The 26,640-nt window shown below is 50.1% G+C and overlaps 9 protein-coding genes across 9 annotated transcripts; 2 read left to right on the forward strand and 7 right to left on the reverse strand.

The window, feature by feature from the left end:
- Positions 1–38: 38 nt before the first annotated feature.
- On the reverse strand, positions 39–1,274 carry ASPVEDRAFT_80752 (class I SAM-dependent methyltransferase; the record flags this gene model as incomplete). Its single annotated transcript, XM_040816921.1, has 3 exons — positions 39–281; positions 337–1,053; positions 1,236–1,274. 3 exons carry the CDS (start codon positions 1,272–1,274, stop codon positions 39–41), a joined length of 999 nt encoding a protein of 332 aa, XP_040664890.1.
- An 833-nt stretch (positions 1,275–2,107) lies between these two features.
- ASPVEDRAFT_125819 (putative importin beta-5 subunit) lies at positions 2,108–5,212 on the reverse strand (the record flags this gene model as incomplete). The annotated part of the gene is made up of 1 exon (XM_040806304.1): positions 2,108–5,212. The coding sequence occupies one exon, from the start codon at positions 5,210–5,212 to the stop codon at positions 2,108–2,110; it is 3,105 nt and encodes a 1,034-aa protein (XP_040664891.1).
- Positions 5,213–7,476: 2,264 nt separating this feature from the next.
- ASPVEDRAFT_125290 (putative mitotic spindle checkpoint protein (Mad2B)) lies at positions 7,477–8,286 on the forward strand (the record flags this gene model as incomplete). Its single annotated transcript, XM_040806259.1, has 1 exon — positions 7,477–8,286. One exon carries the CDS (start codon positions 7,477–7,479, stop codon positions 8,284–8,286), a length of 810 nt encoding a protein of 269 aa, XP_040664892.1.
- Positions 8,287–9,962: 1,676 nt separating this feature from the next.
- On the reverse strand, positions 9,963–12,302 carry ASPVEDRAFT_80755 (E3 ubiquitin-protein ligase RNF216; the record flags this gene model as incomplete). Its single annotated transcript, XM_040816922.1, has 4 exons — positions 9,963–11,296; positions 11,355–11,608; positions 11,661–12,063; positions 12,128–12,302. 4 exons carry the CDS (start codon positions 12,300–12,302, stop codon positions 9,963–9,965), a joined length of 2,166 nt encoding a protein of 721 aa, XP_040664893.1.
- Positions 12,303–13,258: 956 nt separating this feature from the next.
- On the forward strand, positions 13,259–15,013 carry ASPVEDRAFT_501591 (uncharacterized protein). Its single transcript, XM_040814266.1, has one exon. It carries the CDS (start codon positions 13,729–13,731, stop codon positions 14,893–14,895), a length of 1,167 nt encoding a protein of 388 aa, XP_040664894.1. The 5' UTR covers positions 13,259–13,728; the 3' UTR covers positions 14,896–15,013.
- Positions 14,965–16,465, reverse strand: ASPVEDRAFT_80757 (putative sister chromatid cohesion protein Dcc1; the record flags this gene model as incomplete). The annotated part of the gene is made up of 4 exons (XM_040816923.1): positions 14,965–15,132; positions 15,199–15,365; positions 15,416–16,239; positions 16,347–16,465. The coding sequence occupies 4 exons, from the start codon at positions 16,463–16,465 to the stop codon at positions 14,965–14,967; spliced, it is 1,278 nt and encodes a 425-aa protein (XP_040664895.1).
- A 474-nt stretch (positions 16,466–16,939) lies between these two features.
- ASPVEDRAFT_50675 (uncharacterized protein) lies at positions 16,940–20,316 on the reverse strand (the record flags this gene model as incomplete). The annotated part of the gene is made up of 5 exons (XM_040814346.1): positions 16,940–17,329; positions 17,383–17,702; positions 17,753–18,476; positions 19,276–19,617; positions 19,684–20,316. The coding sequence occupies 5 exons, from the start codon at positions 20,314–20,316 to the stop codon at positions 16,940–16,942; spliced, it is 2,409 nt and encodes an 802-aa protein (XP_040664896.1).
- A 1,498-nt stretch (positions 20,317–21,814) lies between these two features.
- On the reverse strand, positions 21,815–23,739 carry ASPVEDRAFT_187107 (2,3-butanediol dehydrogenase; the record flags this gene model as incomplete). The annotated part of the gene is made up of 6 exons (XM_040808995.1): positions 21,815–22,384; positions 22,495–22,974; positions 23,047–23,133; positions 23,198–23,446; positions 23,543–23,576; positions 23,656–23,739. The coding sequence occupies 6 exons, from the start codon at positions 23,737–23,739 to the stop codon at positions 22,257–22,259; spliced, it is 1,062 nt and encodes a 353-aa protein (XP_040664897.1). The 3' UTR covers positions 21,815–22,256.
- A 568-nt stretch (positions 23,740–24,307) lies between these two features.
- ASPVEDRAFT_80761 (pepsin-like aspartic protease) lies at positions 24,308–25,728 on the reverse strand (the record flags this gene model as incomplete). The annotated part of the gene is made up of 3 exons (XM_040816924.1): positions 24,308–24,441; positions 24,523–25,286; positions 25,340–25,728. The coding sequence occupies 3 exons, from the start codon at positions 25,726–25,728 to the stop codon at positions 24,308–24,310; spliced, it is 1,287 nt and encodes a 428-aa protein (XP_040664898.1).
- Positions 25,729–26,640: the final 912 nt, after the last annotated feature.

Here is a 26,640-nt window from a genome sequence, read left to right on the forward strand (position 1 = left end):
AAGGCCGTAAGAAGTCCAGACATCATTCAATATCGTTCTCATAAATCATCCAGAGGTCGTTGGGCATAGACATAATAAAAGAACACATATAAATGGCATGACGAATTCATTACCTCCCGGCGGCATTCGTTGACGTAGTTTTGCGCTTCTTCGTAGGACCAGCCAAGTACTCGAGTGAAGAGTGCAAGCGAATATGGTTCGATGGCTTCGATTACTGACAACTTGCCGACGCGCCCAATCTCCTTGAGACGCGGACTCTTGGGCCACGTGCCTACTGGACACTAACACTGAGAGTGAGCAACTTGCTAACGGAAGCGTCAAAAGAGAGGTACCTACCTTGTATATATCTTCCGTAATATTGCTAAACCCAACCCCCTCTAGCCACCCAGAAAGCGAGGAAGCGATGCTCATCCGCTTCCCGAATTGCATGCTGGCGTCATCTAATTTCTTGGATAGATCCATAAGCAACGGTGCCTTTCGATGGGTGCCATCATCTGAGCGTACGCCGACTTCAAATTCTTGGAACTCAATCCAGCCACCAGGCTTGAGATGGTTATAAGCCTGCTTAAGCAACTGCTCCCAGTCGCCAATACCACCACCCATAGAGCGGGCGTGTATATAGTCAAAGGCCTCATCCTTGGTGAACGCCCAATCGCTCTCTGCATCGTCGATGATAAATGTGCAATTGGGCGGGGAGAAATTTGGCTGGATAGGGCTTAGGTCAGTGCCGACAATGTCGGCCTCTGGGAATTCCTCAGCCATCTCCAGCGCCCAGATTCCGGTTCCTGTGCCGATATCGAGAATCCGCTTTGGTGGCCGCTGTTGGGCCAGAGGGGTGCGGTATAGGTCGCCCCCAGTGAGGAGCTTGAAGAGGTGGTGGGTGATGGCTAAGCGATCCTGCTCCTCTTCATCGTTGGGTATTGGATACTGGCCGTACCGGTAGGCATGATACCGACGGCCATTTTCATAGTAGTAATCTCGAACGGTCGAGGCGAACGAGAGACTCGAGTTAGCTATGGAGTCGGCATCGTAAAGAGAGTCTTCGTCACTTGTCTGCAGAATTATCAATTCATGGGGTCGGTTAAAGAGAGCGGAGGGGGAGGGAGGGGCACGGCAGTCGCATGTCACCATGAAAGTGCAAACACGGGGGGGCTTTGATACAAATTGTGCCAAACAAATTGCAAAGGAATTGAACAAGCTATAGGCACTACGAGGCAAGAGCGAAAGTGACTTACATCGACCTGGATATGCTCATGGAAATTGGGGGGCGGCATGTTCCGGGGGGGTGGGTTGACAGCTTCTGGAAGCACGATCCAACACGAAGGACGGCAAAGAAAAGGACCCAAGCTGTCGGGAACGCGGGTGCGAGCAGAAGAAAGCGCTGGCGGACGAGGAGAGCTGGACCACGCGGACAGTCATAAGAGGGGCTTTTCGCTTTTGGCGGAAGAAAGTTTGTCAACGATCCAGCAGGCGTGTTTGACAGGCTCATGGAGGAACACCAAGACTCATGGCTGCAGATACGCCAAAGAAAGGGAGAGAGGCACAGGGGTTGCGGTCCCGGGACAGAGGAGTTGGGTCATTTTGACCGCTGCGGTGGGATCGCTTTGGGGTCGCTGCAGTCGCTGGCTCGCTGCAGCTTGGCGTCGAGCAGCAGGGTGATACCTCAGTCTGCAAGGTATCATGCTCGAGCGGATCATCCGACTTCTCTCCCGCCCAACTCTCTGCCGGTCTCAGTCCCTTCAAGCAAGCAACCTTGGAGGGCTGGAAGCAAAGCCCCGCACGGGCCGGTGTGAATTGTCCATCACTTAGTCGATCAGCCACTTTGTCGGGTGCGGGTGCAGAATCCAATCCCTCAGCAAAAAAAGGCAGACCCTGCGGGCTCCAGGCTGCTCCCCCATAGGCTGTGGCCGCCAAAAGCTCGCGCTAGGGCCTCTTCAGCAGCTGCCTGTCTGCCTGACAAGCATTCGATGGTTTCATCTTGACAACGTCGACGTACGTTTCGTCATTTGTGGTATCATTTATTTGCATGTTTGCACTCAAATCTATCATTACGGAGATTATTCACATCGAGAAAGTCATAAACATAAATCGTCCACGACGTCCACAATTAACCCAAAGTCCGCAGCTTCTCTTGTTCGTCCGGCGTCAGCCCCGCAAACACCTGCCCGAATTCGTTCTTTGTAGACGCATTTCGGAAGAAGTCTAACAAAAACGCTTGGGTCTCATCATCCCGCTTGCGCACGCCAAACACCCCTTCAGTGCCGCCTTCGCCAAACGCCATCAGCTCTTGCTTGGTCACGCCTAGGCTGAGATCAAGAGTGTTGTCCGGCACATCCTCCCACTCGTCGCCATCGTCACTACCTTCTTCCTCCAACGCTGCCGCTGTAGCCGCATCGATTTCCTTGTTGCCCGATGCAGCTGCCAACTCTTCCACGAGAACCTTGACAATCTTCAAAGGCGCTGTCACGGTTGTGTAGCGGTCCGGGTTGTTGCGAGCCTGAGATCGAGTCTTGATCCGTCCAGTATCCTGCACAATGAGGTCTCCCTTGACCTGAACTTGGGCCAGTCGAGGGTCTTCCAGGTTGTACAAGGTTGCCAACGCAATAATGTTTTGCTTAATTTCGTCGTACCCAGCAAAATTGACCGAGTTTTCTAGCCACTTGCTCATCACAATAGGCAATCCGCTCTGCCCGCCAATGTCCACTTGCGCCAGGAAGTCAACGACCTCCCGTGCACTTATAAGCGTCAATCGGGCAAACACGAGAATCAAACTCTGGATGAACTGAGCCTTTTCGGCAGTGACAAGGCGGCGTGCAACGGCCTGAAGAAGCTGTGGAAGATACGGACCAAGCCGTTCTGATCCCGCTCTCTCGACTAGCTCGGCAGCAAGCTGGCCAACCTCTGTCGCAGCGTGGTCGTCGACCGAGGGGCCCAAAAGACGATCGATGATCACCAAGACAACTTCGATTGCCTCTTTGCCACTTTGCGGGTCACGCCAGGCGATGAATTGGTTGAAATCGTGTGCAAGGATATGTCTCACAGATTCCGTAGCGGGTCGAATAAGCTCAGCATCAGTCGAGTCGAGCAGTAGTCTGTTTACTTTCGGCACGACGGTTTCAACAAAGCCCGCTGGCAGGGGTTCGAGGGCTCCCTCTGTCAGAGCACGTAGGAGATCCGCAGCAAAGATTGTCAGTGAAATTTCCTGGGTCAAGTTTCCGACATCGACAGCGCCCATAATCGAAGGAAGGACCTTTTCACAGAGACGGACAAAGGAATCGGCGCCTTGGTCTGCGATATTTTCGACTATGTCCTCGAATGCCTCCGTTATGATCATGGTTAACTGGAAGTTTGTAGCGCCGTTGCTCGCAATATTGAATAGTACGTCGAGGGCTGTAGACGAGAGAACTATGCTTGGCTGAACCATGATCGTATCACGGAGAGTTTCGGCCAAAGTGACCTTAAGGTCATCAGTGTCGGATGACTCGCGAAGGTCATGGGCAGAGACGAAATCGGATACCGCAGATATTATCGGTTCCTGGAGAGGAATTGTGGTGCTAGTAGAAAGCGAAGGTAAAAGATCCTGTAGCGCGCGGAGACAAGCTACCTTCACGACTTCTGACGGATCTTTAGAGATGGCTGCCAGAGTCGCCTCGAGGTAAGCGTCACCGACATTGGACACCTTTGCCAGTATTCCCGCAACAAGGTAGCCACGAGCTCTTAGGAGCTCCTGCTCCTGTTGAATGGCATATTGAACAAACCCACCGAAACCACTGGCAAGCTCCGGCACGATTTCTTGCGAGACCTCATGTAAATCTCTGAGCAGAGCGTTGAGAATAAAAAGTGAGGCTTCGCGGCTCTTCCAGGAAGATGAAGCATCAGAGAAAACACCATTCAGGAAGGCGAGAAGACCTTGGGTCGTCGCGTCCTTGATCCAGTCTCCCAACTTGATTACCAAGTCTCCGCTGCAAGTGCGAGGGGTGTAGTTTGCTGTGACAGAAGTTTCTTCGGAAAGGAATAGGTTGACATCAATGTCCCATAAGCCCTCTTCCTCGGACGTGATCTGAGCATAGGAGCAAGCCAACTTCAGAATTTCCGGCAGCCAACCAGCAGTTGCTCCAGCTTGGCCTGCGTTCTGTAGCTGTTGCTGGAGCTCTGCTTTGACTGGTGGTGCCTTCAAGAGGCTCTGGATGAAATCCAGCTCCTCCAGAACCAGCAAATCCAGTGTATAAGGAAGTCCGTCCACGTCTACAAGTCGGCCCTGGCGTTCATCTTCAATGTAGAATTGGTAGAAAGGCCCCTGGGCGTTTGACAGCTCTGTCCAAATAGTCGAAAAATAAACAGGGCTTTGGGCAACTAATAGGCCGGGAAAAATCATTCGGATCTTCATTAGGGTTTTCACAACTTGTAGCTTCAATCCAATGACACCCCTCCATTGCGAGGGAACCTCCGTATCCTTGGATTCTTCCTGCTCCGTCGGAGCCTGTGGCAACGGGGCCTTGAGAGTTTCGATGAAGAATGGAGACCACCCGGTAAGGACTTCATCCATAAACTGTTTAACGGCTACCTTGTGCTGTTCCAGAACCATTTCGAGTGTATCAAGGCACGAGCGGAAAACCGCGACGCCCAATGCCCTGAGCATTGGCTTTCTCGACTCGTTGGTGGCCACATTAAACAATGTGCTGACGAGATCTCGAGCAACATTAAAAAATTGTTCTTCATTGAATCCGGTGTCCACTAGATCCAGGAGAACTTTCAATGCGCCGTGCAGCGCACCGGGTGTACTACTGGTGTCGTTGATGATTCGCAGAAGTGCAGGAAGCAACTCGGGCCATTGTTCTGGATAATCGGCGCTGGCAATTTTGCTGACGGCGAAGCTAGCTCCAGACTTGACTTTTCGCTCGGCCACTTCGGTGGTGGTCGCCAAATCTAGAAGTACTTGTCGAATCTGGGCTTTGTTGACATCGTTGATCAGGACCTGCCCTTTGAATTCATCGAGGTTCGGGGACCATGCCGCTGTAATGAAAGTGCGTAAAACTGAGAGAGCCGATTGACGGAGGTTCGTAGGGACAGAGTCATGGGAGGCAATTGCGGCGAGGGATAGGGGGAAATTTTCGTTTGAGTAGAGGTGAAGTAACTGGAGCTCAGAGGCTTTTCTCGTATCAGCAGCCGGCGACTGCGTGTCGGCAAGCAGGGAGAGGAGCTCGTGCTCCATTGTGGGAGGCGACGGAGGAGAAAATGGTCAATGGGATCGAAAAGGAGTGTCTGAATCAGCCAACAGGGTAGCTCGGTAGGAAACGTATTTGTATCACAGCAGTGGGCCACAGGCAGTATAATCTCCAGACGCGGTGGTAAGGAGACCGCGATGGATCGCGTCAAGAGGGGCAGACGGGAGGCGGTGAGGATCCCCGCCTACAAATTGCTGCGTAGGGCAGCTACAAGCATGCCGTCCCCCTCAGCCCTCGCAGATAACGTGTTATTAAGCAGACTACAAGTTGGAGATCATGAGACCTGAGGGGCTTTGGTCATGCGTGAAATTATCCTGTTCCATCGCATACGTAGGGAGTGTCTCGTCACTGAGCTCCAGAAGAGCAAGTTTGCATAATGAGATAGCTACAACTCTCTGCTAACAAAGGATATAAGTTGGAGAAAACTCCTTCGCCAAAGCCCGAGTATACTCCAATGTAGTATCCTGTAGTCTCTAGCATACCCTCGGTAAAAGGTTTCTTCGCTCAGAGTACTTCATCGTACTTTGTACACTGCGTTGGGTCGCCCTATTAGTACTAGGGAGGGGCAGATGCGACAGGGGACTTTCCCCCATTCGGAAGCCATGCCACCACAGAGGCCCGACTACGGAGTGGGGGGCTCTTGGGAAGACACTGGAGGAACAATCATCCAGGATGACGCTGGGGATATTTGGAGGGTATCATAAAGGGCTTTGCAAATAGTTGATGACAGCGTCGCCACAGACGCGCGAGCATAAAGCAACTGCATTATTATTGCTTCCGGCTGCCATTGGATGGGAGATGGCTGCTGCAGATCAGTCCGTCCCGGTGGAAGGCCAGGGCAGGGTCGCGGATTTGTTTGGTTCTCTCCATTCAGCAGGGGCAGCCAATGTGGATCCGTCTAAAGCGGAAGGATTTGCCTTGTGTTGGGTTAATCTTTTAAATTGGTGAAGACGGCAACGGATATAAGACATAGATCTGGTGCACTAAGGTGTCTTTTTTGCGATCACCAGTCTGTGTTGAATCCTCAGGTTGAGGGCCGGGGAAGTTCTCCACCCGGCGAGCAGTGGCCTGGTAGAATCGAGAGGGCGTGATTGTATAGCTCAGCGATCTGCGCACGCAAACCACGTGACAGGGAAGCATCGTGACTTGGACTTGGGTCGTGGTTTCCACTCTTGGACCTGACGACGACGACGACTCACGACTCACAGCGCAGCGGACCAGAAGTTCCCCTCCAGAGTCGCCTCTCTCTTTTGTTCCAATTTCCCTCTTGCCTCTTCTCTCACTTTCTCTCTCTTCCTTTCCTCTTCTCTTCCTTTTGCCTTCTTTGCCTCTCTGTGTCTCTCTGCAGCGCCCGAGTGAAGCTCCCGGCTATCTCGGCCCTCCTCTCTCTCCTCTTCCTTAACCCACTGCCACTGCCCTCCCCTACTACTCACCTTCGCTCTTCACTCCTCCCCAAGAATTGGTTCCTTGTTTTCTGGCCACCCACAGTTCCTCCCCTCCCCAGACCCAAAAATATATAAAAAAAAAAAAAAAAGAGCCAACCCCCTTAAACACTTAACACAAGTATTCTTTAAGCCAGAGAAAAAAGGTTTTCAGGAACAAAATCCTCCGAGGGAGAGGGGAGACACACCACCCCCAAAAAAGCAACCTTAATAATAATCATTACACACGAAGGAATTCCGAGGGGATTACAGCATCAGCGTCATCACCAGCGCCAACCGTCGTTTCTCGAACTTCGCAGTCCTTCTTTTTAATCTACCTCGAGAATAATCCCGAATTATACCCCCGACACGACTCGACACGATCGCTACGACTCTAAACCCCATGCTTTGAGGTTCCCTTGTTTCGTCTTCTCCACCCAACGTATGTAAACCTCTTCACTGTCTCCCCTCCTCGCGTCTCAAGCCACTGCTTGCCCCTCGAGGTCATGACTCTGTTGTCGGCCCTTCGGCCTTAATCTCTTCGTGTCTTTACTTTTTCTGCTCGAGATAAAATGCATCACGTCATTCGTCTGGGCCTCATCCTGTCTCTCTCTCCCCGCTCCACCGCTCATTCAGCCTCTGTCAAGTTGTCAACAAACTCGGTTATTGACCCTTCGTGTGAACAATAGGCAGAGCGATGATTATCCTCAGGGTGGAACACTCAGTCTCTTCAAGATCCCGACAACTCTATATTTCCCGTGTAAACGACGACTCCAGAGCCATCGGCGGCGATGCCTATAGCCAGTGAGAGCACCACCACGACGGCAACCATGACAACTTTTTCTGCCCCGGTCACCGCACCTCGGTCTCCCCATAATCAGGCTGCGTTGGCCGCTTCCTTCACAAATTTCCTCACCGTCTCTGTACACCAGATTTTATTCCTCCGATCGGTTTATCCGCGAGCAACCTTTTTACCCGTCAGGGCGTACAACTATCCCGTCCGACAATCCCGCCATCCAAAGGTGTGCGATTACATAAACGACGCCTCGATTGCCGTCGGAACAGAAATATTAAAAGGCACAATTACAGCCGTCAGCATCATTATATCCTCTCTACGCACAAATCAACCCCTCGAGCGATATGCCTTCGATCTATCAGGGTTCCCTCGTGTGCCGCCCGGCGAGGTGCACACCACTTTCGAGGACAGAATGGACGATGCCACCATGGGTGTCCCCACTGCCCAAACAGTCGATCTCGAGGCGCAATTTCGTGCTTGTCTGGCAAGACTCGCGTCCGCTTGCGCCCGATTGACCCCTTTACCTCGTGATGATGAATTTAGTTTTACCGTCTGCATCGAAGTTCGTGAGGATGCTTTACCCCCTGCGGGGACTACAACAGAAGAACAGACCTGGATTGTGGCGGAACCAGGCAAGGTTCATCTCCGATCATGTTCGGCTCCATATTCAGTCTCGAAGCTGAGGAATGGTGAGCCGCAACAACCGCCTCCAAGAGTATCGAATGGTCGCGCCAAGACGGTGCCAGTACGTCGGGTAGAGGCTGGCGAACTTCGTCTAGAGTTATGGGTGGAAGAGGCACGGCAGAAATTCAATGAACCGGTGGATTCAGAACATCCGCCATAAATAAATAACCGACTCACTGCTCATGTTTCTTGCCTGTCTAGTTTTATACTGTGGAGCATATGGGGGTGCTTCCTTTTTTTTTAACCTTTCTTAACCTCATTATCTTCTTGTTTTAGCGTGACCAATGATCGAACATATATGATGGATGAAGAAATTCTGGTATCGTCGTCCAATGAGTGGTGCAAATATATAAAATGGGGAGCGGACGAATTTTGGGACTCGCATGGCATTTACATAGATCAGGTTCATCATCTCTTTCACTCTTCTTACCGTTCTCGCCGTTTCATATCCTCTCATGTCAACGTTCCTTACGCCTTTTTCTCTTCCGCTATTCTCTTCTCCCTCTTCTTCACCTTTCCAACCTTCGACCGATTCTTTATTCTCCATTCTCCGTTCACCTTTCATACCACTTCCTGTATTTCTCTCGTCTTGTCGGAGTTTCTCTTACACGGTTCTAGCAAATCCAAACACATCTAGCGTTAGCTACAAACGCTGCCTTCCTCCCCCTTCACCAGCATCCGTCCAGGTGGAGAGTCGAGTGTCCCAAGAATCTTATTTGTAATTACTCATACGGTTCTTTTCTTCGTCTTGTTCGTTGTTTTCATGGCACAGATTCAGGTAATGTCGGTGGTAAGTAGGTTGATATAACTCAATACAACGCATCTACTATTCCAGACTGCACGAGGGAAAAAAGAAAAGAAAAAAGGGGGGGAAAAAGAGTCAAAAAAAAGACAGAGAGGAACAAATCCGGCCATTGGTTTATATACCTGACGTATGATATCTGGCTCAAGGTATTTATTTATTTATTGCAGCATCTGTATCCAACCGTCCTAATGTCGAGATCAAAGCAAGCCATCTTCACTCTTAATTAACCCTTCGCACGAAACCCCTCCCTCCAATAAATTTATTTAAGTAACCCCTCCCACTCCATAAACTAAAAAGAATATTATTGTGTGTGTGCATATCGGCCGACGATATCGGCGAACCCCATCGAAAATGACGTAACGTGACTAAAAAAAAGGCTCCATTCGCCGTTCGGTTGTTTTTCCCTCGGAAAGGGGTCCAGTAGTGGGTATGTAGATCTATCTTGGGTAGTATTAGTATAGGAAGGGTATCGGATACTACCTTACTTTACTTACGAACTTCCATGGATAGGGTAGAGGGTGATGCATTTCGTTAGCCGGTAATGAGGTTGTTGTTGATTTCTTAATGTGAGTAGTGTGGTAAGCGTTTAAGCTGGGGCTTACTGAATTACTAAGTACCTAGAACAAGTAAGTGGTTATGCATTAAGGGGGAAAATGATACTGGGATCGTTGGATGCTGTTGAACCATGGATTGAATTTTCTTGAGGTCATCATGGACAATGCTATGTAAGTTCTGAGCTGTTGAGTAGGACCACCGGGTAGGGCAACTGCATGATTACCATATGGAAAGACGCCCGCTCTTAAAAAGGAGGGCAAGTAAACGAAAAGAAAGAAAATAAGACAAATCGAAGCAACGCTGGAACGAGATGTGAGCAAAATTTGGGTATATGGCAGAAAATAGGTAGGATCCAACAACCAAGAGGATCAAATCAATATCAAACATCCTGTCGAGTAAACGCTTAGAGTGGGCTTTGGCACCTGCAATGTATGGAGTATGCGATAAGCCGGTTCTGGGAGATTATCCAGGGAAACTTAAAAGAAATCATGCATATGACGGTGAGGAAGGGGCTCTCGATTATCAGACTGTCTCTGTTGGGGCTCAAGTTGAAATAGGTCAGCGTGTTGCGGGTTTCTGCCATCGGCCAAGGGAGGGTTTGTGTGGCCATGTGCAAGAACTGCGGCATAAACGGCGGCATTAGGTTGTAAATAGAGGTCCCGGTACAGGTCCTGAAAAGGTTCATACTGGGTTCCTCTGGTGTGCTGTGGTGCTGGGTTGCCAACTTGACCACCTTCCTGGTTAATGGCAAAAGCGCGCGCAGCTCTTCTGTCGACCGCTCCCTCTTGCTCAGGTTGACCATATTGCTCAAGTTGGGGCACATTATGGACTGCGTTCTGGGCTGCGTTATAAGCCGCATTCTGAGCCATTTGTCCATGGTAGATGCCGAAAAGACCCGGCACCCATGGTTGGTGCGGGACAAACTCGGCCGGGTATATGGGAGCTCCGGCAGTATGAAGTCGTTGAGATCTTTGGGATTTGACATGTCCCACTCGGATTTGCTCCTCGGTTATTCCTGGGTTCTCGGCAAGGATCTTATCTATCGCCGTTCGTTCAGCTCTCTGAATCTCCCTGTCCTGCGTGTTCATGTCATCCTGGGGACAGCCACCGGGTTTAAAATGGCGGTATGAATCTTTTGTGATATCCTTCCGGCATATGTAGCACATCAGAGTACGACATTTGGTACAAGTCATCTTGTTGCACCCGAACTCCTTGACAATTTGGACTTGGCACTTGGGACATTTTCGAATGAGAGCTTTACTCATGGCTTCTTCAACCTGGTGCCGCTCAGAGAGCCCTTTATCCTTTCGAGCTTCTTCGCAAGTCATAGGAATATGACTTTTCTCTTTGCAAAGTCGACAGCTAATTACCAAACATGAAAAGTTCTCACAGCGAAATTCTCTGTCCTCTTCCACAGGAGGCAGGACTGCCTTGAAAGAGCAGAAGGGGCAGTCCTCCAGGCCCTCTAAACCCGCCTTCCGGATCTCGTCTTCTTGCTCGATAGAGTCTAGCTTGTCCATAGTCAATGAGCCCAAGACCTCCTTGAGATCAGTTCGGGCAAATGGAGCCTGGCATCCACTGACGTCGAAGCATAGCAGGGTGTATTTCATAAGCCCGATCTGGGTATCGGCGGATTTGCGAATACAAGTGAAGCAGAAAAAATGAATCTCGGTTCCTTCACAGGGCAGGCACCGATTTGCTGGAACATCACTATAGCAACATTGGCATTCGATAAGATTGCCAGTCCGAGTGTGTTCCTCTTCGTTGGCCTTCTCTGCTTCCTCTTCCTCCTTCTTCTTCTGTATATCACCTATTAAGCACAAATTAGCAAACTGTGAATGTCTCAATTATCTAGTTACAGAACTCACTCTCCAGCTTTCGTGCTTGCTCTTTTGCCGCGCTGAACTCGCGTGTAATAATTTCAGGGAGCGGTTCCAATCTCTTTGATAGCCCAGCACCCCTCCGATTTTTCAACCTCACGTATGGGTCCATCCGTTTTTCAACTAGAGTTTCGTCCAAGCGAAGGGTCAGGTAAGCATGGTATAATCTTTTTCTCTCTCGGATGATTTTCTTGATGTAATGCATCGGGATATACGGAAACTCGTTTGCTAGAACAGCGGCCCTTTGTAGGTTAGTTTGCGAACATGATCCTGCGGGGACAAGTGCTAACTTACGCTGCCTCCGAATATGTATGTGAGTTTGTCTGATGTGTTTTGTCTGATTCCCAGTCCTTTTCACTCGAATGTGATTCTTCCCTTTTTCTTTTCCCGTTCTCATTGTCTTGATTAGGGTATGACTGCTGCGCCAGAATTTCCTCATAGACAGCATCTCTGTAGAACGCTAAGTCGATACCACTTGCACTGACACCTGAGTCAAGCGCCAGAAAATCTCTATGTCGAGCTATCAAATCAGTAACATATTTGTGACTGATACCTGGAAACGTGTCAAGGATTTGTAGTAGCAACGGATCAGTCTCGTCGTCTGCTGGTTCTACCGATGGAATCAAATCAGTTTCCTGTAGAGTTGTGGGAATTTGCGAATCAACAGGGTCTAGGGACACAATTGGCGCAAAGGAATCTTGACTAAGAGAGATGTTACTTGAGGCCTGGACTCTGCTTCTTTTGAAGCCTGCCTATAACACCTTCTTTTGGGATTTCTCCGTCAAAGTCAGGATCCCAAGTGTCGTCCTGTCCGGGAAATTGGTTATCTGGCGAAAGGGATATGCCACCATCTGATTCATCTTCACTAGACAGGGAAATATATGTCGCTTTGTCCGCTTCGAATGGAGGTTCTCGTTGAAGGCCCCAGGTGTTCATCTTCGAGCGAAAAGGCCGAGTCGGTTGGATAATGAAAGCAGGGTACGATGTTTCTCAAATGACTCTAGGTGCCAAATATTATAGAAACAAAGAGGGTAGAGATCGCTGTGAGATTCAGAGAGTTCTAAATGCTTCAGTAGTTCGTTCCTAACTTTTTGATGACGAAACTTAAGGTTGTCGGATGATTGTCCAGAGGTAAACCCTCAACAATTGTTGTCAGTTCACATCCAGTTCCAAAATATCGTCTTAGCTCGAGTCGACACATATAAATCGGGTATTGTATTCGCTAAATATCCAAAGTAGAGAACTCGAGGTCTCGAGGACGTGCCGCTAGGATCAGATGCAGATCAGCCGAAGTGTACCAGTGGAGATCTGGATGGGCTGGTGGGCCCCTCTCCGAGATACCCTGATATGTATAAATTAAAGCAAGAGAGAATAGACGTTCGCTTGACAGGGGGAGAAAAAAAGGGAAAGACGAGAAAATCATAAAAATTTGTTGACTGGGGATGAAGATGAAAGGAGAATTTAAAAAAGGGCAGATGCATCCAGCCCAAACCAGGTGAGGGGGGTGGCACAACACTGGCCTGTACTGACAACCAGTGGCCAGATAAAGACAAGATGAACCCGAATAGTGAATATTGCAGCACTTTATCAAGTCAATATCAAAGCATCTGCAAATCCCCTCACAGCTGTTAGGTAAATCTGTGTGTTTTGTTGTTTACACCACAGGAGAAGGTAATGGTGGGGCTGTGGGAGCTCTGGATTGAAGATATGGACAATCTGCGTTAACAAGGGCCCCGCAGATCCTTTAGATTGCTCTCAGTTGCCAGTCACTCTATTGGCTATTTCTTGGGCTTCTTTTTAAAAGCCGTCGCGCTCCTGGAAGCGCATTCTTATCCTAGTTGCGAAAAGTTCTTTCATGGGCGCCAAGAATACAAAGCCCTCAAGCTCGAAAGCCCCTCACTGGAGTGAATGAGTGAAATGATCAGAGTGAATGGAGATTTACTCAAAGCTGGGGACATCTGTGAAATTACGCGAAAAAGTACGTATTTTATGGAACAATACTTAGTCACAGAGACCAGAATTGACTGTATAACCAGTACATGACAGCTGGTGTCTGACGTCAGCCTGGGATTGGCCAAGAAAAGCAGGTACAACCTCTGGCTGGGGCTCACATGGCTCCCGCTTGCCATCGCTTGTCATCGGGAGTGACAAATGGAAACTACGTCGCTATTCTGGGGAACCCCATTGCGTCTGTTCTCCATTCCCTATATCAATGGCTGTGGACCCTCATGACCGGTAGCACAATTTTTTGAGTTCTCATGATCCATCAACATCACCTGCCCTGTTGCAGAGCTCTACTCCTATCTTTCTCGCTTTGCCCAGTGCTATCAACGACATTCAGTAAAACAATCCGATTGGAAATATGATTGCCGCTTATACAGACATCGAGTTGCCCCCAGGAGACTCTCCCGAGCTGGTACTGGCTCGGGCGACTCCAACGGAACGTGTCGAGTCCATTAAGCTGAACAGCACAGAATGGAAGGGTCCGTTGGATCTCGACTCGTATCTTGCGCGGGAGGACACACTACTCCAACAGCGATTGACGAAGAGAGGATTGATTTGCTGGATTCTAGTTGATCGCCGACAGCCCGAAAATACGAGAACAATCCTCAGTTCTTGTGAAACGTACAGAAAGACAACGATGGTGGCCCGTAGCGGGAAAGTGGAAGAAGCGCCAGCTCAGGGTGTCGGAAGTGTTTATTGTCGGCCAGAGTTCAGAGGCAAAGGCTATGCGAAGAGAATGCTGGAGGAGCTGAGCAAGAAAATAGATGAGTGGCAGACGGAGGTCGAGCCCAAAGAGAGACCGCTATTCAGTGTTTTGTTTTCCGATATCGGGAAACGGTTCTATGCTCAGTTCGGCTGGAAGGCTCACCCATCTTCACACTTTGCGCTTCCCCCTATTTCCAGCGAGGAACATTCGACTAGAATACCGAGCAAACTGCCAGGTGTGCGAGTACTGCGATCCGAGGACGTTGAACGTTGCATGTGCAGCACTAGCGTTCTTGATAAAGAGCGAGAACTTCTGCGACAGGCTTCGCTGAAATCTTCTGATCCAAAAGTTGCAATTGCTCCAGATTTCAACCACTTTTTATGGCACTGGGCGAGGGAAGAGTTTTATTCTCAAAAGCTCTACCCTAAGAGAGAGATGCCCATGGCAAAGGGCGCCGGCAACGACGACGCCAAGGTGTACTGTGCCTGGAACAGGAACTTTGGCGCTACACCGGCAGAGAACACATTGTACATTCTCCGATGGGTGTACAACGAGCCCGCCTCTCCGGAAGAGACCGAGATGACGGTCAAGGCGATGGCTGCAATCCTCAGATGTGCCCAACTGGAGGCACACGAGTGGAATATGGCGAATGTTACGTTCTGGAACCCAACCCCGCTTCTCGAAAAGGCCGTTGCTTTATTGGACCCGACTGCTGAAGTAGTTCACCGCGAAAAAGACAGTATTGCGTCTCTTAGATGGAGCGGGAAACCAGAAGAGCACGTGGAATGGTTTTTGAACGAGAAGTACGCATGGTGTTGAGTACCACGATGCGCGCATTTAGCCAATAAGACATAGAAGGCTTTGCATACACGGATGGCACTTATTGATTCATCGTTTCTGCCTCTTCTGGTTCTTGAATAATTCATGCCAATTCCTCGTTTTCTTAGCAGCCGTTGCGGCATTGGTGTCCGTGGGAAGATTCTTCTTGACTCTCTGTTGATCGGTTTCAGTGGTGAAACATATGGTTTTTGGCTCGGGATGCATGTAGCAATTATCCTAGCTCGACGTTAGCGAGAATACAAACCGCTGAACTAGCAATAGTAATGATAGATTGCCACTTACGGGCAAAATGGATTTCGCGACGTCTTCCCTCCATGACTCTGGAAGCTGATCCTTCCAAGAATTTATAAACTCGCTCTCGTCAATAGCGGAGCTGGCCCCCGTTGCCTTGGCCTCTAGATAAACCTCTCCCACCCATTGAATGCACGTCTGCTTGTCAATACTCGCCCCTAAATCGGTCAGCTCAATGGGCCCATGTAAGGAACGGGTTAAGACTCACATTTTATCTCGGACTCAGCAAAGTCCCGCTCAGTCCCATCAGGCAATTCACAGATCCTCCTAACAACTGCCTCAAATAACGGACGTGGAAACGGCGCAAGCTCTTCATCATCAAGGACAGATTTCCACAGGTCCTTTACGAGGAACTGCGCGCCCAAATCAATCCCGTGCAGCACCGAGCCTTCGACAACTCTCTTCCAGACCTCCAGTTTAATTTCAGCCGAAGGCAGCCAGCCTAATGGCGTCCCAATACTATCTGATGCAGCAGATCCGCGCGGGAGGACAAACGCACATATTTCCACCCAGTCACGCTTACACTGAGCTCTCGACACAGGAACATCAGCGAGTAAGCCATCGAGGGCTTCTGTCCTCATCTCTGTAGCTCCCGCATCTGCCATACTCGCCTCTCCATCTCTGCCCTCACCCCCATCTTCCCAAGACCCCTTCTCATAAAGCTTCAGCGACGACCTGAAAAACGGTTTAGCCGAAAAACCCTCCGCAGGCCTATGCAATTCCAATGTCGACCCGCATTTCGCGACAGACGTCACTGTGCCTTCAATATTCAGATCCTTCTCGGTATCCATGTCGACACCCCCATCACCATCATCCTGTTCTGTTCCACCAGCTCCAACAATTCGCAGATCGTTTTTGCTGACACCAGCGCCGTTGCTCGGTCGGAGGATGTGCAGCGAGTTAGACGATTGGACCTGGCGAATCGAGTATGTCTCAGACGGGGTGCAGAGGTTTACATATTCGGAGTTAGGTGTGGCCGAGCTCGAGCCATTCTGAGTGCTCGCCGCGGGAGCCGGGGATTTGAGTTCTAGTCTAGACGGTTTCGAACGATTAGTTAGCATCATGCTCAGTACAGCTATATAGAAACAACTCGCCACCCGGTAGATAGGCGGGGTTCATTCAATGAATAGAAATCTCACGTTGGGGGGTTATCAGAGGACAACAGCTCTGCGAGTTCAGGCGGGAGCTCGAGGAGTCGGAAGCCCTGCTGCGGGGACTGGTGGGTGAAGAGGATACTGGGTGTGGATTGGGTTGACATTTTTCATTGGCCCCTTCGGTCCTCTGTGCGCAGGTTGGTTATGAGAGGATACCGCCGTTTGGATCCCAGGTCGAATTTGGGGTTAGATGTTGTCTTGAGTCCCTGACACGGAACGCGTGCCATTATTTCTTGAAGCGCGACGGCCGTGGGGCCACGCACGGACCACTGCTTAATGAGCACCAGGCAGGGCAGGTTGCCAGGTACAGCACAGGGCGAGGCTGGGGACTTGAATAACGACAATAGAATTGTATAAAGAATGCATCGGATTTAATCTAATCGTATTCAATCTATGCACTGGGATTACGGCTCAATCAGGTCAAGAAAGATTGTTAAAATAAGATACCTCTAACAACGCCAACCATTTACAGAAAAGTCACAACTAGACCAATATGTTTCGTCAAGAGAATAATCACCCTATGGCCAGCACAGGACCCAATTATGTGGACATTCAGTTGTCCAGTCCCAAGCAATCGTTTAGTTGTCAACTTGTGGCTTCTGAGGAGCAGACTTCTTGTGATCATCAACCTGCGCGTTGTCAGACTTGCTCTGATCTCCCACTAGATCGTCCAGTTCAACATCGTCCAGCTCCTTGTTCTCCGAATCGCGCATCTCTATATCTTGAGCTTCTTCCTTCACAGCCTCACGGACAAATGCATTATCGATTTCCGACTCAATCCTCGTATCTTTGTAATAGGTTTTGGTGCGCTCTGCACGTTCGGCTTGCTGCCTCTCTTCCTCCTCGCGGGCTTTTCGCTCGGATTCCATCTCCTCCATATGCTTGAGATCGTCCACGCTCGGCTCATACAAATGCCAGATTGTGTAATGAGGGAGGCCAACCACAGAGAAGCCCATACGCTTGGCCATCTAGATGCACTTAGTGACAGGATTCAGTAATTATCTTCAATGGGAAGACGTACCTTGCCAAATCCTTCTGTTTCGGCATGTTTTTGAAAGCTAAAGGCTGGGAAATGGACTCCAGCACGAAATACCTGCGCTTTCGCAAGGATACTGACACCACCTACACCGTCTAACTCCATTTCCATGTCGGGATCCCCATAGGGGTCACGTAGGTAGGCTAAATGAGGTCGCCAAGTGGCATACTCAGCGTAACCCTCCACAATGACAGCGTCCTCGTCTAGCGTTTCCGCAAGGGCGAGAGCAGTCTCCGATTCCTGCCAGGAGTTTAGGTCATATGGTTGCTCCCCACCGAGCCACTCGGGCAATGGCCGCCAGACATCTGCAAATAATTAGATCATCCCTGCATCGTAAGTAGTTACACCGACTCACTTGGTACAATGACATCTTTATCATGCCTCATAAGATCCTCAAGAATGGTAGACGGTGCAGTCAACACATCTGCATCTCTCCAATAGACCCAGCTATGAGTCGGCCGGAGAGTTGCGCTTAGTAGCCAATTCCGTGCCTGGGCCATCCGCTTTCTGCGGGAAGCTTGCGCAGCAAATCCGTGTCTACTCTCCACATCCTGGTTAACCTCTTGTCCAAAATCCTTCTGAATGACTGAGATTTCTCCAAAGGGAATATCGCGGTCCTCATCGTGCTGCAATTCTTCCAGCATTTCCAATAGCATCTCATTTGTTCGATCCTTTGAGTCCGAGATAAGAAAAGCGAGATCTACTAAATGGTGCGGGTATGTGAGGTTTCGAAGATGGGAAAAGAACATCGGCAGGTGGGACGCTGCGTCTCGAAGGGGCGTGCACATAAGCACTCGGTCCCCATGCTCCCAGCTTTTTGCGGAACCTTTTACTTTCGCAAGATCATAATATCGGACCGTTTGTATCTGTAGGTGGTCTGAAGGGGAGAGAAGGCCGAACGATAGCGCGGGGAGAATCGAAGCTCGCCAGGAGGGAGAAATGAAGATGAGGAGGAAGAATGCGATGCCGCCGAACAAGCAAATTCGCTGGAGAAGTTGTTTCCGTCGTCGAAAGGCAGGATGTGAGCGCGGTTGAAACCTTTTTGAAGAGCACCTAGTTAGAAGAGCGACCTCTGGCGACTAATTGCAACTTTCAATATTACTTACTTATGCGGAGAGATGGAAAAGGTACCCTGGCCTCCTCGAGGGTAGGCTGTATACCCGTTGGCAAGGGCTTGGTGCCTACTCATGGCTACCGATCATTCACAATTTGTCGCCGGCTTCCGATCCAATCCCGAGAAGCCCAGAACCTCCTCGGGTCGCAAAATGAGGCGTAACGGTGTCGCGGTCTTTCCACCTGGTCGACTTCGTAGTAGGAGATCGTCGCGAAGGGGCCAGCGGGTGAAGAAAACTAGATTAACGAGCGAAAGGCAAACCCTAGGACAATCCTAAGGTGATACGACAGGAAGAAGAAACAGCAAGAAGTAGACTGTGCCTTTTTCATGTAGCATCGCTTCTTCCAGTTGAAACGATGACGATCCTCGAGCCTGGACCAGGGTTGGTCGGAAGGCGGGAGTGGGCATGCCGCCTTCACACCCCAATGCGGCTGAGGAGCACCGCCTGGCCCGTTTGCAGCATAAGGTCGCAGTTCCAAGGTTCTCTTCAACTTCTCATTTTCTGGCTATCAATTCGATTCGCTCATTAATGAACATTTCTATTTACAGACTGTATTAAGTACCGCTGTTCAACGCTGATGGCAGGCAATTGACAGAAAATATGAGGTTGAAGCCACAAACTCCCAGGAATGCAAGAACAATTCTAGACCCAAAGACATGGAACGTGAATAAATCGATCGAGAAACTCCATCGCATCCATTATTCAATCAGCCACTTAACCGCGATACCCTCGAGGAGGGGGATCCCATTCCTTTGACTCCAACCTCAACCTGCTGCAACATCTTCTTTAACAGTGCATCCATTTGCTTGTGGTCTCGCATCGCAGGAATGACGGATCCGGCCTCGTACTCGCTGTCCAAGATATAATACCGTTCCCTGCCCCAGTTCTCCACTGTGTCGCGCTGGAATGCAACTTTCGATATCACTTTGGCTGGAACACTAGCCTTGTTGATGGCGCTCTTGGAAAATACCCGCAGGAACGGTCGAAGCCCAGATCGTGTTTGGTGAGCCATTCTCACCGACAATGGAGCGGCAGTTGCCGAGTGGACGTCGTTGGTCATTCCTCCTGGATCAAGGGTGTATACGTTGAGGGAAATGTTTCCGGTCTCCAAGTTATATACAGTCAGTCCCACTTGGTTCAAAGGGAAGAAGGGGTATGATATTCGACTCACCAACACCAAGCTTCGCCGCAGCGCATACATAGCCGCACTCATTAGGAGTTTACTGCTTCCAAAGCGCTTGGTCGCTTCTTTCACGCCCAACGGCGTTCCCGGACATATGCTCACATTTGGATCTGGATTCTCAAAATAGTCGAGTGTACCCTCTGACATGGAAGAACATCCAATATTGATCACCCGTGCGCCGCCATTTGGGGTGCCGTCCCCTGCTCTGAATGCCTCAAGAAGACTGACTGTCAATAAGAATGGCGCGATGCAGTTCGTTTGGTAGACAGGGTCGTGGCCATCTCGTGTTACCTGATCGGTGACGTATGACGACATGGCGGCGCAGTTGATCAATAATGTCACAGGAGGAATTTCTTTATTTTGGACCCTCTCAACTGTGATTTCGGAGAAGCTGACGACCGAATTGAAACTTGCGAGGTCTACCTTGACAAACTCGAGGGACCGGGGCCCAATCAGTCGGATCCGTTCCCTGACATCTTTGACGTTCTCAGATCTGATATCGCGCGCAACGAGCAGCAGGTGGACGTATGGCTGAGTTTTCGCAATCGCGATGGCTATTTCTGACCCGAGCGACCCATTTCCTCCTGTGATGATGGCAGTGCCGACCAGCGGAGTGGCCATTGGAAAGATTATTGTTCAGGACTGTAAATTCAGGGAAAGGGCTAGTGTAAGTTGAACTTTGGTGTTTGCGGGACTAGACCGGTGGCAGAAGCATCGCTGTCAGTTTTCACGGACAGAACAAACCTCTCTGGAAGCAATCAACAGGTGGGTTTTGCGTGCGCGCTCTCGTCGAAATACGAGGAAATAAAAGAATTGGGCAGAAGGCCCGCACGGGAAATGCCGAGCTTTGTCCCAAGATGCGCCAGGCAAATCTAGATCTTAAAACTGAGACTCGGGCAATAGCGCTGCTCGAGGAAGTGGGGTTCGATGAGGATCCGTCAGAACGAAGGATAACTTGACAACGCACCTCAGCTTGGGCGAGAGAAGCGAATATACGGAAAAGCGGCAGTTGAGACAACTCTTGTCTGCTGGGTGAGCAAAGGAACCCAATATTAGTCCACTAATCGCATGCCTCGCAGCCCCAAAGGCGAGCAAGAGGCGGCTTTCCCCAAGGATATTTTCTTTTTCCTGTTTCTTTTTTCTTGGGTTCCTCCTATAATTAACCCCAAACTAAAGCAAGACATGGACAGGCAGCGGACGTGTCATCGTCGCACTACTGGATTATCTGCAGCCTGCTTCGCCTCCGTCCGAGTCTGCGTGTTGTAGTCGTGCTAATTTATTGCGTATTTTCTCTATTCATTGCGATATTGCCCAGCTTTCTTTCTTTCTTTCTTTCTTTCTTTTTTTTTTCCGGCTGCTTGGCCAAGCAAAGTCAAAAAAATCCTATAGAGGTGGTAATGCCAAAGAATAAACAGCATTACCAATAATCAAATCAAACCTCGTCTCGCCTAATTCAAGGCCCGGACATTGGCTGACTTGTCGCGCCGTGAAAACTCAACTGATCAAATTCATCATAACCTTTTACGCCTGACAAAAGTTACGGGAGCGCCATCACTGGCTGCACTCAGATCCTCCAATCTCACGTCTGCTGTGTCCCACGGACCTAGAACAACCCTAATAATTGTATGGATCCAGTAATCCACATCCAAAAAAGTAACATCAAGGAAGAGAAAGGAAAGGAAACCCAAAACTCCCCATGTTCCCAACAAAGACGAACACCCTGCACGCAAAATGCCCGAGAACCAAACCCCGATACCCACATGGATGATCGAGGATCTTGTACTCCCAGTCTCTTCCCGGAGATTCCTCAGACTCGGGGATTACTTATCTGTACGGCGTCTCACTGGCAAAATAAGGACTATGAGACCCTGCGTCTAACTGTGATATTCTCCGACTGTTTACCAAAACACACCGCGCTGCCACTCAGCTGCATCCCAGCTGAGCTGAACGCCCAGTGGGCCACCTCTCTTCATACTGCATACGGCTAGCCATCCGGAGCTCCAGGATGACCCATGGACCTCAAATCTATAATGAGGCCACTCATTTTACAAGTCTCTTAAACCAAACGGTTGATCGTCGCAGCGGCTTTTCTCGGTCCCAATACCTTGGGCTGTTGGGCTGCGGTTGCAGGATAATTCACGTCTTTCTTTCTTTCTTTCTTTTTTTTTTTTTCACCAATTGCCACACGTGTCTGACTGCATGACTGCATGAGCGCTCATGGCGCTTGCATTTGAGATAGTTTCATTTCTTCTCTCCGTCTGTTGTAAAGCACCAAGCGCCAGGAACACTAAGGCCTCATGAGTCGCCGATACGTTTCAAGGAAACTTAATTGACATTCAAATCATATCGGTTCAGCCGAAGCTGTTTATTTACTCAGGTCCCGGAGGCTTCGGTTTCGCGTATATTTTTAGGCACAATCCCCGTACTATAGCTAGATTAACCCGTCCAGCCGGGTCCATGGTGTCACAGTGAGCCTCCTGACACATTTGTCCAACACCAGAGTAGCATCCACCAATCTTAAAGACATGGTTCATTCAGTCCTTCGGTCCTGTTTCATCTAATCACGCGGCAATATCAATTAGGATCTTAACGTGCTTGTCCTTCTCGTCCACGAGGGCCTTGAACCCTTTTTCTTCGACCTCCTCCATCCGGATCTTGCTGGTGATCATGGGGCGGGGATTGAGCTTCCCTGTTGTGCGAGTCAGCCAGTTGCCCTTTTTCGGTTCTATTATTTTCAACTGGCCGGAGGGACCCAGGATATGTTTCCCTGGTGTCATGGAGGATGGGGGAATGACATACCCGACGCAATAGCATCAATAACGGCCTCAAAATCACCATCCTCGCAAATCGCCGCGCCAATAACGTGTTTCTCATACGAAACAACATCAAACGCATCGATAGCGGGACTCTTGTCCCACAGCGACACGATAGTCATTGTCCCCCGCACCCGGATTGCTTTCATCGCCGTATCAAACCCTGCTTGGACGCCAGAACACTCGAAGCTGATATCCGCGCCTGCGTCGCCCGTCAATCCGCGGGTTTTGGCGACAACATCGTCTGTGAGAGGATTGAAGACGTGAGTCGCGCCGAGGGCTAGGGCGTACTCGCGGCGCTGGCTGGAAACTTCGGCGACGATGACGGTTTGGACGCCTCGTGCTTTTAGGACTTGCACGACTGCGAGCCCGATGGGGCCGCCGCCGACCACGAGTGCAGTTTTGGCTGTTTCCACTGGGCTGCGGTCTACAGCGTGCCAGGCCACAGTGAGAGGTTCGACGACCGCTGGTGGTTGGATTGTGTCAGAAGAGCTGTTGGATGTCAAGTTGGAGGGTTCATGGATAGGTAACGACTCACCACCAAGATCAAGTGGGACGCTCTCCGGTAATGGGATAGCATGCTTCGCTGGAACGGCGACATGATCTGATAGACCCCCCGCGTTACCTGTTGCAAGTTACCTAATGTGAGATGATGATAAGTCGTACGACAGGACGAAGACAAAACTCACTACTAAACCCAATAAACCCAAGACTCCGACAGCAGTTCGGCCGGCCATACGAACACGACGCACAAGTCCCATCAGACAGATTAGGCCTAACAGCCACCCGGTCTCCGACCTTGAGACCTGTGACACCCTTCCCTACCTCCTCGATCGTACCACTGAACTCATGGCCTAGGGTCACGGGCAGCTGTCCGCCCGTCAGGACGTGGGGTTTCGTTGGGATCACGATCGGGCCTGCGAGGTACTCGTGCAGATCTGACGAGAAGCACAGGTGTTAGGCCATCGACGTATTATCAATTATAATATTGCCTGCATGTTGTAGGTTGTGTGACCGGAGGGGTTTGTACACACCACTCCCACAGATCCCGACAAAGGCAGGACGAATCTGTTAGGTAAATGTTAGCCAGACAGATCCAATGAAAAAAGTATAGCGCAGCAGCTACAGCGAAAGAGGTGATACATACCTTAACCTCATCTTCTCCACAAACGGGCTCCTCGATCTGGTCGACCCTGATGTCCCGGGCTCCATGAAACCGGACTGCTCTCATGATGCGGTTGTTGGTTTAGAAGGCGAGAAATAAATATCGCCCAATAGATTCGTATGCTGGTGACGTGCAGTTCAAGGACAAAATAGCGTTTCTAGGGCCCGTCCCGCATATAAATGTCAAGTCCGAAGCGGAACATGGCTTAACCCCAGATCTGGTCGGAAATTCCCCGTTGGAGAGGAGCGAGAGTAAATGTGGAATGGAGCCCCGCAGTCTGCCCCCTCGTGCACGATGGGGTTTTTTAGTTCATGCTGGATGAGTTAGATGAGCAAGTCCTGGGGGAAAGAAAAGGAAAAGAGAAGCTCGTTGCCACGTTCTAATGGTGAGTTGAAACCGTAAGAATTGCGCTTTATTGCAGAACCGGAAGTACCTATGTGGAGCGATAGAAATATTTCCAGGTACAAACTACTGAGTGGCATTTGAGTATGTTCTCGTGTATTACAGGTTCAAGCACTAGATAAATTCTGGCTGTATGGCTTATGTACAATTAGGCTACACGCAGCTCTATCTTCGATTAAGATATATTAAGACAGCCGGGCTGAAGGTTAGGGAAAGGAGCGAGAGGGATGAATTAGGCGTAGGCGGGAACTCCAACACCGATCGATGGGCCACGCTGGTCAAAGACAACGTAGAATGCTTTCAGGAACGTATCGCCGAGGATCTGCATGTCAAGACCCTGGTTGGACTGGACGCCTCCGTAGCACACTATGGATTTCAATGGTCAGCAAGTTATGGGATGCAAGAAAAAAAAAAATGGTGCAGCTGGGTATAGGGTTTTAAACATACCGGCCTCTCCGGTGGTCGTATTAGTACCGACCTCCGAGAAATTGATCATATTGCCGGGGACTGTGGCCAAATGCTGAGGACCAACAGCAATGGAAAGATTCGGCAATTCTGCGCTGCAAGGGTAGATCCAGCCTGAAGCACTGGCTGCATATTGGGCACCATGCACCGTCTCATAGTAGGCATCTACAACAGTTTGCTCAAGAAGCATGAGCGAGGTTCCCGTATCAGCAATTGTCGAGGTTGCCGCGTCGTGCTTCTTCATCTCGCCGTCCCCAACGCGATAGAGGGGGGATTCGAACTTCCAGAATCCTCCCGAGGCGTCGACACTCGCATTAACGAGATCACCCGTAAACTTTGACTTATTGATGGTACCGAACTCAAACTCGCCAACTCCTTCGCTCACAAGCGACACTCCAAGCACGGGCTCGTCCAGGACTTCGGCAACTGTTTCGAAGAAGGATTTTTGTTTCTTTGGCGTGACAGTGTTGATCGAGCTGAATCCCAACCCGACTAGGCCGTTACTGTGGGTGTCTGAGAGGATTGAAGGGGAGACTTCGGTGGGAAGACCAATCGATTGACCTGTCACTGTAACGCCTCCAACATTGATTGTGTCAGTTCCAACACCACCAAACGCGTAAGAGTCGTCTCCATAGGTGATATTGAACTTCGATCCTTTCATCTCCTCAAATGAGCTAGATTTAGAGGGATCATAAGCTGTATGCCCTTCAATGGAAGCATTAGGAAGTCGAGTGTTCACCACCCATCTGCGAGCAGGATTAGCGCAGTCTGTCAAAGCCAAGGGGCGTCTTTTTCATACACATCCGAAGAGCCCGTATCGAAAGTCACAACGAGCTTCTGGTCACCGATTGTGACGGGTGAGACAAAGGATGCATCTCCTTCGACAGATGCAGCGCTCACGGCGCCGGTTTGGTCGGGCTCAACCACCTCATCATTGGTATCATCAGAGGCGGCACTCAACGTCTTGACCTTCGGCTCGAAGTCATCTAAGTCGAGCCCAATGTTCGCAGCGGTAATCCCATACTTGACATAGGCCTTTCGTAAAGCAGCTGGGCCGTGGATGGTGTTGCTCCGTCTGGCAGTCTCGACCTTGAATGATCGGCGCTCGGGTTGTTTCAGGGACGTGGGAGCTGAGACGACTCCATAGCAGAGCCCAAGGGCGACCAAGACGGACTGTGTTATCCTCATCTCTACTTAGTGGTTACTGCACCTCCGGAATGAAAAGAATGGATGTATCGCGCAACACCTAAAGATTGGAAGGCAGGCGAGACGGTTGCAGCAGGACTTGCTCCCAGAGCAATGAACCGTGAAACGATAAAAAAGGAGTGTGTTGGAGCCAAGTCCTGACCAGGCTCCTGACTGACACAAACGAAGGAAAGGAATAAGAAAGAAGGAGAGTATAGGGGACAGTCTCACAGAGCGAATGTCACACCTACTGCCAGAAAGAAACTGAACGAACACAAACAAAACGGTTCAAGACATCAGGCCGGGGTGCAGGAATAATAAATAAAATAGGGCACGCCTTGTCAACGTCCAGGCTCACTCTGGTGGAGATTTAACAGCAAATCCATAACTGTCTGGGCGAGTAAATGCGAATCAGCGAACTGCGTTCAACTCATTTTCCTGACACGGTGGATTGCTGGGTCATCGTTTCGAGCAGTCGGAGATCTCCTTTAAGCGCATAGTATGACTTGGCGCCTAGAAGCTGAGTGTTTTGGTGGCCAACGAGGAGGCTGTCCCTGGACTGTGGACGGGGAGTTGAAACACGAAAGCCCCTGGTGTAGAAGTGAAACGCTGGCTTGGGCAGTTGCCAGCGGACACTCTGCTATCAGTCACAGGCCGCCTCAGGGGAACTGACTCTTTCAATTCACGAGCACCGTAGGCAACAGCAAAACTGGGCAATAAACTACGGAACGGTGTCAGTTTGAGGAATCTGCAAACGCCGTCCAAGCGCCTCTAATTCAGCCTGTGTTGACATCGATCGTCCGCCAAGCTCAGAATCCTGGTGGGTCAGCTTGAACGAGTCACACCAGATTCGCCTTTGTAAGTATACAATGGTCATTGTTGGCTGACCACCGAATGTCACTGACAAAGAAATGA

This window comes from Aspergillus versicolor (assembly GCF_001890125.1).
Source record: "Aspergillus versicolor CBS 583.65 unplaced genomic scaffold ASPVEscaffold_2, whole genome shotgun sequence".
In the NCBI taxonomy this organism is placed as follows: Eukaryota; Fungi; Ascomycota; class Eurotiomycetes; order Eurotiales; family Aspergillaceae; genus Aspergillus; species Aspergillus versicolor.